The 13096-nt window shown below is 38.1% G+C and overlaps 2 protein-coding genes across 11 annotated transcripts; one reads left to right on the top strand and one right to left on the bottom strand.

Moving 5' to 3' along the window:
* The first annotated feature begins 536 nt into the window (after nucleotides 1-536).
* LOC116215506 (mitochondrial import inner membrane translocase subunit TIM50-like) lies at nucleotides 537-2669 on the top strand. 10 transcript variants are annotated; one of them, XM_031551241.1, is made up of 6 exons: nucleotides 548-937; nucleotides 1031-1144; nucleotides 1457-1470; nucleotides 1580-1678; nucleotides 2204-2340; nucleotides 2435-2669. In XM_031551241.1, exons 2-6 carry the CDS (start codon nucleotides 1079-1081, stop codon nucleotides 2599-2601), a joined length of 483 nt encoding a protein of 160 aa, XP_031407101.1. In that variant the 5' UTR covers nucleotides 548-937; nucleotides 1031-1078; the 3' UTR covers nucleotides 2602-2669. The 10 variants fall into 10 exon arrangements, 6 of the variants coding, with proteins under 6 accessions (XP_031407101.1, XP_031407100.1, XP_031407103.1 ...); XM_031551243.1 differs by having other exon boundaries at nucleotides 555-937; nucleotides 2184-2340; XR_004158479.1 differs by lacking the exon at nucleotides 1457-1470 and having other exon boundaries at nucleotides 538-937.
* A 4783-nt stretch (nucleotides 2670-7452) lies between these two features.
* On the bottom strand, nucleotides 7453-11031 carry LOC116215505 (receptor-like protein Cf-9 homolog). Its single transcript, XM_031551237.1, has 2 exons — nucleotides 7852-11031; nucleotides 7453-7744 (listed from the first exon to the last, which is right to left on the bottom strand). The coding sequence occupies exons 1-2, from the start codon at nucleotides 10890-10892 to the stop codon at nucleotides 7723-7725; spliced, it is 3063 nt and encodes a 1020-aa protein (XP_031407097.1). The 5' UTR covers nucleotides 10893-11031; the 3' UTR covers nucleotides 7453-7722.
* Nucleotides 11032-13096: the final 2065 nt, after the last annotated feature.

Genomic DNA, 13096 nt, shown 5'->3' with positions numbered 1-13096 from the left:
ACGAGGGTCACTACTTACTTATCCCGACGACTAGTCCAACATAACTTTTGTGGTCTCAAAAAGTCGATATGCAGGTGAGTCACGATAGCCTCCTGAAGTTGCTGGTACAGGCTGTCATTGACAGACCCGGACTGCGCAGCAGCCCAAATTCGAGAGTTTGGTACTGTCCGTATAAAACTCCAAATTCTGCGATATAGGTGTCTACCGAAACCTGGCAACGTGAACTATATTTTGGAAACAAATCAGACTTCAAAACGTGGAGAAATATGTTAAAAAAGGCAGGTCGAATTTGGCAGTTCGTCATGATTTTCAGAAACTTCAAATCGCAATAACCTTCAAGCCGTTTAATTAAATCCAAATCCATAAAAAGCTACGGATTCCTCGTGATCAGGGGAGTCTATTCATGTATGAAATTCGAAAAGAGATCATCTATACCGTTAAGCTGCCATTAATTACCTCCAAGAGCTTTCTCTCTCTCCAATGAAGTCTAATCAACCGAGAACAATAACAGTGAATCAAGAATGAGGTTGGAAGCTCACCGAAATACTTGAATACGACAAACTGATAGGCCGCCATTTGACGAGCTAAGCCCCTGCACTCATCTCCACAGCCTCACGGCACTCTGCCATCTCTCCTCTCTCTCTCTCTCTCTCTCTCGGCAGAGTGGGAATGAATCAACTGCCAAACCAATTCCAAATTTTCCCTTAAAAACTCAATGTAGTTTTAATCTGCCAAAATTCATCGTTCCTAATTTTCTTTTTTTTTTCGCTTCTGCCATTTTTTTACAGAGCAATTCGGGAAAGCTTTAATTGCCTCAATAAATCATTCAAATCCCCTACATTGGTCCCTTGACGGTCTCTTATTTCAATTAGCCCCCACTAAATGCCCTTCTTTCTAGTTCATTGATTCGAGGAGGCAAATTGAAGAACAAGTTCAAGTAAGCCCTCTGCTCGTCTGCTTTGACTTCGGCTTCCATCTACAATTAGCTTTGGTGTTATCTTCGCAGCTATGGCTTATTCTTTTCCATCAGGGTTTTGCTGAGCCAACCTCCAATAAGCTCCTTCCCGATTTGCATCCAATGGAGCAGCATGCTTTTACGCTTGTTCTAAATTTGAATGAGACATTAGTTTACTCTGATTGGAAGGTAAGCCGTAAGAATTCAGACTTTACAGACTTACTTCCTATCTCAGGACAAAAGGAACTTCGGCCTTTAGGAAAGAAGATTAGCAGTCTCCTTGTCAGTTCAAAATTTTTTTTAAGTCCCTATATACGATATGGACAATATCCTGAAACAACAGTGTGGCTGGCCTGGTTTGCTAGTTTACTTTTGCTTGTAATGCTACAAGCTCAGATTAAATTTCCCTTTTGAAAACCTTATTTTGACGAATATTTTCTTAATTGTAGTTTCATAGTTAATGAGTAGGTTCTTCTTGATGATTTCCTTTTGATATCGCAGCGTGAAAGAGACTGGTGAATAGTCAAACGACCTGGAGTTGATGCATTCTTGGAGCAGCTTGCTATATATTATAAAACCGTATCAATCCACTGATTTCAATTTTATATGTCTTGCCTCTTGCAGTACGTTGATCCTGTGGTTGAAAGGCTTGATGGCGAGCAATGTATACGATGCAGGCTTAGCAGGAGTGCGACCAAATATCAGGATGGAAAACATTATAGGGTATGTTATACTGGTCAATCCATCTCATTCCACTGCATGTTTTGTCTGCTGAAACTCGTGCAATCATTTCTTAGAAGGATGTTGAGTAGAATGTCTCTGAATAAGTTTGCATTGTGTTTCTCATTAAGAAATTATAGCGTGCAGTTTCAGCATGAACATCCTAGTTCTCAAAGATATGATTGGGGCAATCATATAATTTGGAAAACTTTTACGGTGGCTGCCTCATGCTGTCTGTCTTACACTTATTAATAGTGTGATCCACATAAGTAGCTGGAGTCTTAAAAGCTGTAAAACTTGCAGTTTTTGTTTAACACATCTTTTCTTATGTGGGCCTCTGTTGGATTGTTTGCTGATCGGATATTTGTTTTTGAGCACCTCATGGGAAACGGTTGAAGTTCTGAGATGGTATAATATCAGATCTTTCTCAACTTTGTTGGCTTTTAAAAATTTAATAATTCTTTGGTAAAGTCATATAGATCCTTGAGAACTCAATTTTTCATTACAGGATCACTCTGGGCATGACAGGAATCCTGGGAAGCTCATATATATCAGTGGCCATACTTTGGAGTTATGTCTTCAGCAGGAAAATTGTGTCCAGATTAAGCCATGGAAGCTTGAGGTGGATGATACAACCCTTCTAGATCTTATCCCGTTTCTCGAGTGTGAGGATTTTGCACTTCTCCCAAAACTTGATCAAAGACAAATCAAAATTTACCATCAGTTCACACATTTACGACTTGTGTTGCTTTGTGTTAGTTGTTGCCACAAGACCACCACGGGATATTGGATCAGTGTTAGCATCTTACGAAGGAAAATACATTCCTAAGGAGTTCATCAAAAGTTCCCGGGATTATCAGAGGAACAAAATTATCTTCCTCCTCAGTTGTTTAATAATTTTAGATGCCCGCGACACTTTCTTTTGATATTAATGGTTGAACACTCACTTTATACAAGTCAATAAATTATCATCCTTCTTTTATTCACTACAAAATTCATCCATGCTGAATATTTTAGATTGACGCAATTTTGTCTCTGGACTGCTGGTCTTCCTTCTGTTCATATGATGCTCGTAATTGATTGTCGGGCAAAAAGACCTGCCATCTGAATCAAGCTTATGCCTTAAGAACATAGCATTGTACACTTACTTGGAAAAGAAAAGAACCTGTTTAGGATCGAGTCTCCATCTAGTTCTTAGTAATTTAAGATGCCCACATATTCACTTTCTTCTGATATTATGATCCGTCTTATGTTCACTTCAAAATTTGTTTTATAATGTGTTTATTTGAGCTGTTGTTTGCTGATTCACTGCTAATATTTCGGTTGGGTCACTTATCCCAAAAAAGAGAAAGGAAAAAAGATATTTTGAATGAGGGACAGAATGCTATCTAAATCAAGCTTATGTGATTAGAACGTAGAGACTCCTGTTTTTACTGCAAAAAAATAAAAAATAAAAAATAAAAAATAAAAGGAACTGTTTGGGAAACCTGTGTGCCATCTCCCGTGACTTAACTTGGAGTTTCCTTTATCAGTTACTAGAGTATGACCCGTGTTATGCACGGGATTATAAGTAACTTTAGAATAAAAATGTAAAACCCTTGTTTACCCAAAAAGAAAATAATAATAATTAAGAGTGGGATGTTCTATAAATTATATTCCCTGTTCCATGTGGCAATTTTTACGAAAATCTTGAGAAATTAGTGGAAAAATAAACAGAAGTGATTTAAGTGTGGTGAAAGGGGAGAGAGAGAGATAGAGTAAGCGTGGGAGAGAGAGAGGAGAGAGAGCAGAGAGACTATATTCCAATGCAAAATCTTGGCCATTTATAATTTACATATTTTACTCATTAAATTGTAGTCCTTCAACTATTAATTTAGTGATTTTTGCCCACAATAGTTTGTTCTAGTCCCTCACTCATCCAAACACTTGGCCCAATCAAATCTTCACACATGTCCACACGCGGGACAACATGTAATCGGGTATGGGCGTAACTCGACCCTAATTAATCATCCTAAAATCGAACCAGTAGACCGATTTTTTACGACTTCGGTTTGGTATTATTTATTAATTCGATTTGTTTGGTTTTTCATTAGTTCATTTTATCGTTTTCTTAATCTTTTTTTCCAGGTTTTTCACTCTTTCATTCTATCATTTTCAATTCCGATCACCATGTTCGATTATCATCTAACAAATAATATAGAGGTTTCTGCTTTTTCGATCATCAAATTGTTACACAAACAATCAGGGTTCTCATTTCTTTGTATTTAGTTGAAAATTTTGTTCATCGGAATTGAAACTTCAACTCTCTCATCAATTTCGTGATATATTCAATTTGAAAAGAGCCCCCTGTTGGACGTCTTGCCATTGCGATGGGAAACTGATTTGGATGATGATGGCCAATCCTATCGACATTTTTTGCTTTACTTCATCAAACCGCGCCACAACTCAAGGCTACCTGTAGTATGCTCAGAGAGTTCACTGAAGGCCAGCCCATGTTGATTTTTTGATTTTTATTCCCAGTCTCTGATTAGTTTTTATCTTTGGCAACAATAATTTGCTTATTTTATTCCCTGACATTAAGGGATATTTTGCAACATTTTTCTGGTGAGTTGATACTTTCTAAGGATATTACGTTTGTTAATTGAATTAAGTTTTCTTTTTAAAACTGTTTTATATTATTGATTCAAGCTAATTTTCATGTCTACCAGAGCTTATTTGTGCTATAAATAGTCTTAGGAATGTAAATTTCCTTGGAAGGAGAAACAAAAGCATCAGCAAAGGAGACCCTAATAAAAAACTAATAAGTTCGTCTACTTATATATCAGCCTAGGCCAATTCTTTAATCCGCTTAAGCAAATCTAACTAAAGAGATAATAGCGACTAATTGTTAAAGACTTCGAGCAAGACTTATTCTGGTTGATTGAATGACTTGCCAAGGCCGACCTTCATATTCTATTCCTATCTATAGTCTCAATTGTTGATGAATGCAGCAATGATGACAATCATTTGATGGAAACAAATATTTGGAATAAAACTAATTTTTATTTTGTTTGTTTATATTGGCTCAAGCTAATGGTAATGCCTTCCAAAGCTCGTTTGTGCTATAAATAGTCTTAGGATTATAAATTTCTTCAGGAGGAAAAATAGAAGCATCGATGAAGAGGACCATGATAAAAAAACTAATAGGTTCGTATATTTATGTATTGGCCTAGACCAATTCAAAAATTCAAGTAAATATAACTAAAGGGATAATAGCAAGTAATTGGTTAAAGACTTCGAGCAATACTGATTTTGGTTGATTGAATGACTTGCCAAGAGCAACCTTCATATTTTATTCTTTTTTATAATCTAAGTTGTTAATGAATGAACGACCATGATAGAAACAAATATTTGAAATAAAACTATCTTTTATATTTTTATTTTTATTGGCTCAAACTAATTGTAATATCTGTCAGAGCTCATTTGTGCTATAAATAGTATTCGGATTATAAATTTCTTTGGGGGGGGGGCAACAAAAGCATCAGAGAAGAGGATCCTGATGAAAAACTAATAAGTTCATATATTTATATATTAGCCTTGGCCAATTCCATAATTTGCTTAGGCAAATTTAACTAAAGAGATAACATCGAGTAATTCTAAAATGGCGGTTATAGGAATCATGCTTTTTAGATTTTTTTTACCTTTTCTTCCTAAATTTATTTTACGTTTTTAATTTCATAATTTTGGGGATAGTGACCCCATAAAAACTAATGTTCCATATTTTAAGGAAGTTAAAATAGGGAAGATATTTTTTCCTTTTTTTTTTGCTGACAACTGAAAAAAAGGCAGCCATTCATTCACTGGAAGTCGCCATTGATGAAGGAGTTCATCATATTTAAATTATGTCGACCTGTATTGCTATAACTGAGTGTCCTTTCCACAATCTTTGTTGCCGTTTAATAAATTCGTGCCCCGCCATGCTGTGTTCGTCCAATTCCGATTTTCATCCAATTGCACAACAAGACAACTGCCAATGGCCGTCGTTAGTAGGTAGGAGCATGGCCGGACATAAACCATTCACGAATTTTAATCATAAGATGACCAAACTAATTCGTTTGATTCACTTGATTATGTATTATTTCATTCGATTGTAATACGTCAATGAAAACCTAAGTCCGTCTTTCCTTCTGCCAGTAACGATGGAAGCCATGGCTGACGATAATGTTTCAGAAGAATAAATAAAATTTTAAGCTGAGTGTACGAATAAGACCGATTTAATTATTAACCGCCTTTGTGTTAAATCGATTTTCTTGAAAAACCGTTCATTTCAATAGAGTTGGATTGGGTTTGTCGTGGTACGGATAGGAGCGGTTAAAGAGTCAGGTAGTAATTGTGACACGTGCCAGCGTCTAAATGTGACAGGTGCTAGCGTCTAAATGTGACACATCATCAATCCAACATATTTGATTGTTTTGAAATGTGTCCGATGATATTGCAACGAGATTAAAAAATTGGGGGACAAAATGTAAGTTTAATACTTAAAGGATGTAAAAAGTATGTGTCCCACCATTTAGTGTCCCATGCTAGCATTTCTCTTTTTTAATTGATTGGTTACCTTTTCAAATGGGTAATTCATTTCATAACATCAATTTTCTATAATTTCAAGAATTCAAAATATAGAAAATGGGCCTCTCTTTATTATAGTATCAATCCCGAGGTGGATATTGTTGTGTGTCCTTTCCAAAACTGAGATTGAACAAACTTTCTGCATTTTTATTCTACTTGTAGGCTAAGAGATTATTTTTTTTCTTTTTTTTTGCTTTAGTTGTAATAATTTTAATCTGGAAAGTTTGTTACTAGTTGAAAAATGTTTGGGGTCCCCTTTCATGTCCGTCATGAAAATTTTTCTAGTTTTCCCACTTTATCTTTAGTATTTACTTGAAGCAATGAAAAGGAAAGAAGGGTTTGGATTGTGCTTTACGAGAGACTTATTGTTATCAGCAAAAAAAGAGAAAAAAAAAAGAAATCATTTGAGGGTGTTACGTTTCCTCCCTCATCTTTTATTTCCAAAGCGCAAAAAAAAAAAATCATAGCTTGTAAATATCTTAGGAATGTGAGGAAATCTTCGTTGAGTGACTTTTCGAGTTAAATGATGGTGCACGCAAATGCAGGAGCAGAGGCAGGGCAGGAGTTTGTGCAATTGCCGAAGGAATCCATGATGTCTGTTTCCGCAGGACAATGTGACTCCAATCCTTGTTCGATGAAAAGAACAAATCGATCAGTAAAGTGGCGTCATTTCGTTCATAGAGAGCGATTCTCAGCTTGAAATTTTGGAATAAGAAGAGTGCGTAATTATGAGTCTTGACTGACTCACCAAACTTGTAATGTTTGATTTCCATTTGTTGAGCTGTTTGATTAGTGCTGCAATCTCTAGCTTCAATTCTTTTACAGTGTTGAGGGAGCACAGTTTTGGCTATAAATAACAACATTAGGCATGAGTCTTTGTCTGTGTTGATACATGAGAATTTTCAGTTTCCATAGATTTGGTTCCTCAAAATTCCCATAAGTACCATTCTGTCTAGAAACTCAAAAAAGATGCTCCAGATTTTATTGATCTCATTCAGAAGTTTCATCTCACTATGGAAAAAAAAAGAACATGCTAATGGAGTAAACTTTCCACTCTCTCCGGAATGTGAGAGAATCGTGGTCGTCCGATCTCTCGTCTTAAAAATGTCGCTGCAGACGAATGCAGGAGCAGATGCAGGGTAGGAGTTTGTAAGGATGCAGAAGTGCAGATACTCTCCCTGAACAGCTTATGAACTTGTAGGACATTGAGGCTGTAATTTTCAGTTTGTTAAATGGCTTTGATTGGAATCAGACTTTCAGTATATTGTTGACAAAAGGGATATTACATATCATGACTAAGACAACGGCTAAGAACACACATTATTGTTGCCCTTCTACTTCAAACCAAAGAAAAAGAAAATGCTACAGGAAAATAACTTTTGCGATTTCACTCTGTTGATATGGAAGACTCCAAGTACCATAATTTGCCTTGTCCCCCCTTCTCACTGGCCTCTGGGGTTCCTCCTGGACATTTCACAATTTTGCATGGAGAAAAGCTAAGTTAGTGCAAAATCTCACATTAAACCATATATGTTAATACAAAGTACCCTCATGTTATGAAAAATAAGTACCTCAGGCGATTTCTCGGAGCAACGTTTCTCATTTTCCTCTTTGTCATTCTGTATATTAACCTCTCAATCATTCTCACCAACCATCTTGGTCTCAGGGTTTCCCACATAATGAACCATGCTGATATCCCAAGTACAAGCCCGCATCCGTAGCCCATTGGCACTGCCCTCCATTCAATCCAATGTCCGGATCCAGCCTCCTCTTCTCGTTCTCCTGGAGAAGTCGAAGGCGGTGGTTGGTCATTGGTCCCACATGCTTTTGGCAAGGGATACCCACACAATCTAGGATTCCCGTCAAAGGGGTGGTTGAATGTGTCAAATTGCCTGCTTTGAGGAATCAGTCCCTCAAGCTGGTTATCTGAGAGATTCAACCAGGAGAGCACCGTAAGATCCGCCAATCCTCTAGGGATCTCCCCGTTGAGCTTGTTCGAGGAGAGGTCCAGCCACTCAAGATTCGTCAGGTTCCCCACAGAAGAAGGGATTATGCCGGTCAAATTGTTGTGAGAAAGGTTGAGTCCCTTGAGTGCCTTCAGATCTCCTATTAATTCTGGGATATCTCCTCCGAAGAAGTTCCTTGACAAGTCGATGGCCGTAAACACTGATAGAATTCTCACCAACTCAATGGCAAATCCTTTCATGACCACCGTAACGGAATCTTGATAGGTTAAACTTTTCTGACTGTAGTTCATCCACGTGTATTGGGACCTGTTTATCGCTGCATCCTTCATGGCTTTTAGATTGGCGAAGTATCTAACCGGCAATGGACCATGAAAGCTATTGTTGGATATGTCGAAAATGCGCAGATGTGGGAAGGAAAGATTAGTTCTTTTGGAACTGTCCAATGGACCATGAAACTTGTTGGATCTTAGAACAAATACTTGTATATTTGGGAGAGTGTCCAACCAATAAGGGAAGCGGCCCTCCAACTCATTTTCGCTGACATCCAAAACTTCCAAATTCTTGCAATTCGCCAAAGATTGCGGTAGTGCACCTCCAAATCGATTTTGACTCAGCCGAATTGTCCTCAATTTGTTTTCAGGAGCAAATATATCTGGTATATGACCAACAAGCTTATTTGTTCGGAGGTCCAACGCTGATGCATTTAAATTTATGAAACAGTGAGGAATGGAGCCGTTCAAGCTATTATTGGAGAGGTTGACCATGTCTAGCAGAGTGGCGTCGCAGAGATGATGAGAAATTTCTCCACTAAACTTATTGTTTGCAATGGAAAAGTACCAAAGGCTGGGTGGTGGAATCGGAAGTGGGCCGTCAAAATCATTATTGGCTATGTCAATGAAGCCAACCAATGAATTTTGGAAAAAGCTTATTCGCAACTGTCCAGAAAAGTGGTTGTTGGAGAGGATTAAGTATACAAGCTGAGGAGGGAGGGAAATTTCATTAATGACCCCATGAAACTCGTTCGACTGCAAATCTGCATAATACAAGCTGCTTTGGGTAGCATTCAACAACCAGTGTGGGAAAGTGTCATGTATTCCATTGTAACCGACACTAAAACTCCACAAGCTTGTACAGTTTGCTAAAGATCGCGGCAATGGACCTTGTAACAGATTGTGGCTCAAATCCAAACTAGAGATATTACTTAAATTTCCCAAGCATCCTGGGATGGCGCCGTTGAGTCTGTTATTTGAGAGAAACATATATGTCATTGAACTCAGTTGGCAGATTGAAGATGGGATCTCTCCGGTGAAATTATTAGAGGACAAATCCAAGCGTATCAGCGTGTTACTTCGAACTCTCCCAAACCATTCAGGAATTGGACCACTAATCATGTTTCCGGAAATGTCCAACACTTCCAGCTCAGGTGAAGATCTCAAGAAATATGGGAATGTACTGGTCAAGTTGACGCCAAGGAGGGTCAACTCTTTGAGCAGCGGGAAGGAGCAGTTCCCACTGTTCGGAATCATTACAATAAGGTTCCTCGAAAGCGAAAGGTGCTCAAGATTCTTTAGCTTTGCAAACATTTCAAAGTCTACGACAATACGACTGAGGTTAAAACCACTGAGGGACAAGGAAGAGAGGCGGCCAAGGTTTCCAAGTGTTGGTGGTATCAACCCAGTAAATTCGCTGTCTAGGAGTTCCAAATATTCCATGGATGTGAGGTTCCCCACTGAATCAGGAATTGGTCCGTGGAACTTTGTATATGATATTCTCAAGCGGATGAGTGGGCTGCTCCAATTTGTTTGGGGGAGAGTGCCCGTGAGATCGGAATTATCAGAAAGAGAGAGAATGCGGAGGTTTGGGAGATGGAAGATGTTAATTGGGAATGTCCCTTGCAGAAAGCAGACACCAAGACTCAAAGAACTCAGAGTGGAAGAGAGATTGGTGAAGGAGGTAAGAGAAACACTAGACATGTCTACACTATCTAGAGCAAGTTCTCTCAGCTGAGTGAGATTACTAACAAACCTCCTGAAACTACGATCCTCTTCTATTGTTAGGTCGTAGTTACCAGCCAGATCGAGTGAAATTAGACTGGAAAGGTGATGAGATATCATCTCCACAGGAATGGTCCCCGAGAAGGAAGAATGAGAGAGATTGAGATGTGCCAATCCTGTAATTATACCAAACCTCGATGAAATTTGTGAGCCAGAGAAATCGTTACCAGCGAGATTCAGCCGCTGAAGATTCCGGAGCGAGAAGAGAGTGTTGTTGGAATGGAGGGTTCCCTGAAGCCAACTGCAACTGAGGTCGAGGCCGATCACGTAATCTGTTGACGTGTGGCATGTGACCCCATCCCAGGAGCAGCAATTGGTGCCGTTCTTCCATGAGGCTGTCTTCGGATATGAAGTGTTGGCCGAAGGGAGATTGTCACAGTAACTTGCAGAGGCATCACTTGAGATGGTAAATGATTGACTGAACTGGAGCAGGGCGTCGCACTCACTGGCATGGTTCGGGCGTTGGGACAAATAAGGGGATGATGTATTGCTTGTGCGAACAGCAACAGCAACAGCTATTATTATTGAATGGCGTGAGATGAAGAAAGAGAGGAAGCTGAGGAAGAGGAAGACCCAAACATCTCTCCTCATATTGTCTCGGGAGTAAGGTTGAATGATGATAAAATGTTGTGTTGGGATGTAAAGAATTCCGCCATTTAATCACTTCAATATAAACAGTCTCTCGTTTTTTCTTTTCTTTTTTTCCCGGTAGACTAGTCTCTCGTTTCCTTTGACACAGGAAACTAAGGGGAGAGGAAATCTCCAAAATTGCTTCATAATTTTTACCTTTATCTAATGTAGTCAACCATGGTCCACGCAGAATTGTGTCCATTGGGAAGCTACAGGTGGGTGAAGACTTAAAAAAAAGAAAAGAAAGAAAAAGACGACTAAATGAGGATGAAAGAAATGAGGTAACTGAGCGAGATGATAAGTCGAAGCTGAGGTGGGATACGTGTAATTTCGAAGGGATGACGAGCAAGAATGGAAGTTTGTGTTAAAGATTTGAGTAATTTCATATGTAGTTGGACGAAAATTCACGTGTTGCATGGGAAATTTTTATAATTATTTAATAATAATATGTAATCCCCATGCATGTACTACTTTAAGCCAAATAACTGGCCAAGTTAATGAAGTTCTTGTTCGACTTATTAAGCCCACTTGAGATTGGAAATATCATATGACGAATCTGATCATCAATTCCTCTATGACGATCCATCTACGAATTCATACCGAGGGATATAAGACAGCTTACTAGATCTGTTTTCAGATTCATTCTACTTCCTAGGGTTTAATTTTCTTTTTTTAAGCTTTCTGATTTTACCTTCCCAAACTTTCGTTTCCTCTGCAAATACTATGAGGTTGTGTCACACTCAGATGGTCCTATTGTTTTATTGGCTTGAAGAATTTTCCATTCTATTGAAGAGTTATAATTGTCACGCGAGATATAGATTTTGCTAAGATAGCAATTGCGATTGTGTGAGCTATAAAAAATTAAGTTGAATACAATATTGATAGTAAAAAATAATTATATTATAATTATGGTCATTATCATAGAGGAAAACTTATATTTTTGAATAGGTACCTTTTTCATTTAGTTGCTTTCCTAGAACAATTATTTAAGATTTACGTTTTTTTTATATTTGAAAAACCGGCACATCACTTCCTTTTTTCTGCAATATAGTTAGGGTATTAAAGTTCTACTCTTGATGAAATATAATTTTCTACTAAACTCATTTCATTTTAAAGTGAAACAATTTTAATTCACAATATGTTTTCCTTGAATAAAAATTCATAATGTATTTAATTTCAATATTACTTTTCGTTAAAGAATTAAAAATCTTTACTGTGCAATGCGCGGATTATCACCTAGTATAATATAATTAGAGACTCCATTGAATCTCCGGAAATTTTCTCATGAAAAATATCTACTCTTTGGTTTTCCCACAAATATTTCGTCCGGGTTCATTTGAACAGATCACATATATATCACTTCACTGCAAACACATAACATGACTGTAGCCATTTCATCGTCTTCAGAAATGATCTTTTTTGAACCTTAATAATCCTTCCCCAGCTACATTTATCTCTTCATCCACTTAGAATGCACTCACTCCTCTCATCCCCATCAAAGTGTCCAGCTCATGATGGGAACTGATGGATGGATGCAACCTCGGCCACAGCTTAAGATATTCCACAATATTATTGACTTACAGCTAATTATCAGAATGAGTGAAGGACCAATGAATCCAAGTCAACCCCAAAGTCCTCCCTTAAGAAAATTCCACATTGGTTTCTCTTTCGATTTAGCTTTCCATAGGGGTTAGAAATTTGTAAATCAAGATAGCTACCTAGGCTTTTCCCTCCATTGTCGTTCTATGGAGTCTGCTTGGATGATCAAGTTCGTCCAAGACGGTACGATCCTTACATATCTTCCTTCAATCACGGAATTATAATTTTTTGAATTTTCTAACCGTAGACATACGAAGCTCAATTGGGCTTCTGCGAGTGTATGCGAACAGGGTTGGTTTAATTATGAGCCAAATTTCTTGTATTTTGAAATATAACTAAGTTTTTCATTCCATTTATAGTACACAGACACTCAGACCCATCATGGCCCATCATTCCACGAGGTCGTTTTAAGATAAGAAATGGTGGGTTCTGACTGGTAGACATAAAGGCAACTCAAGTGATGATGAAATAATGGCTGTTCGGATGAAATGGGAGAGGTGGCTGGAATTATTCAAAGTCAAGCTGGCCGTCAACCACATCAAGAAGCAGCTGGCCAAGTTGCTAAA

This window comes from Punica granatum, chromosome 7, assembly GCF_007655135.1.
Source record: "Punica granatum isolate Tunisia-2019 chromosome 7, ASM765513v2, whole genome shotgun sequence".
In the NCBI taxonomy this organism is placed as follows: Eukaryota; Viridiplantae; Streptophyta; class Magnoliopsida; order Myrtales; family Lythraceae; genus Punica; species Punica granatum.
The sequence above is the reverse complement of the archived record's forward strand: the minus strand, read 5'-3'. Positions and strand labels throughout refer to the sequence as shown.

Excerpts from the sequence above, each read along its gene's own strand:
- LOC116215506 (XM_031551239.1), top strand. The coding sequence starts at position 1,079 with ATGGAGCAGCATGCTTTTACGCTTGTTCTAAATTTGAATGAGACATTA. Across the intron at positions 1,679-2,183 it reads AGGATGGAAAACATTATAGG|GATCACTCTGGGCATGACAG; the intron begins GTATGTTATACT and ends TTTTCATTACAG. Across the intron at positions 2,341-2,434 it reads TCTTATCCCGTTTCTCGAGT|TTGTTGCCACAAGACCACCA; the intron begins GTGAGGATTTTG and ends GCTTTGTGTTAG.
- LOC116215505 (XM_031551237.1), bottom strand. The coding sequence starts at position 10,892 with ATGAGGAGAGATGTTTGGGTCTTCCTCTTCCTCAGCTTCCTCTCTTTC. Across the intron at positions 7,745-7,851 it reads GCTCCGAGAAATCGCCTGAG|GAGGAACCCCAGAGGCCAGT; the intron begins GTACTTATTTTT and ends TGAAATGTCCAG.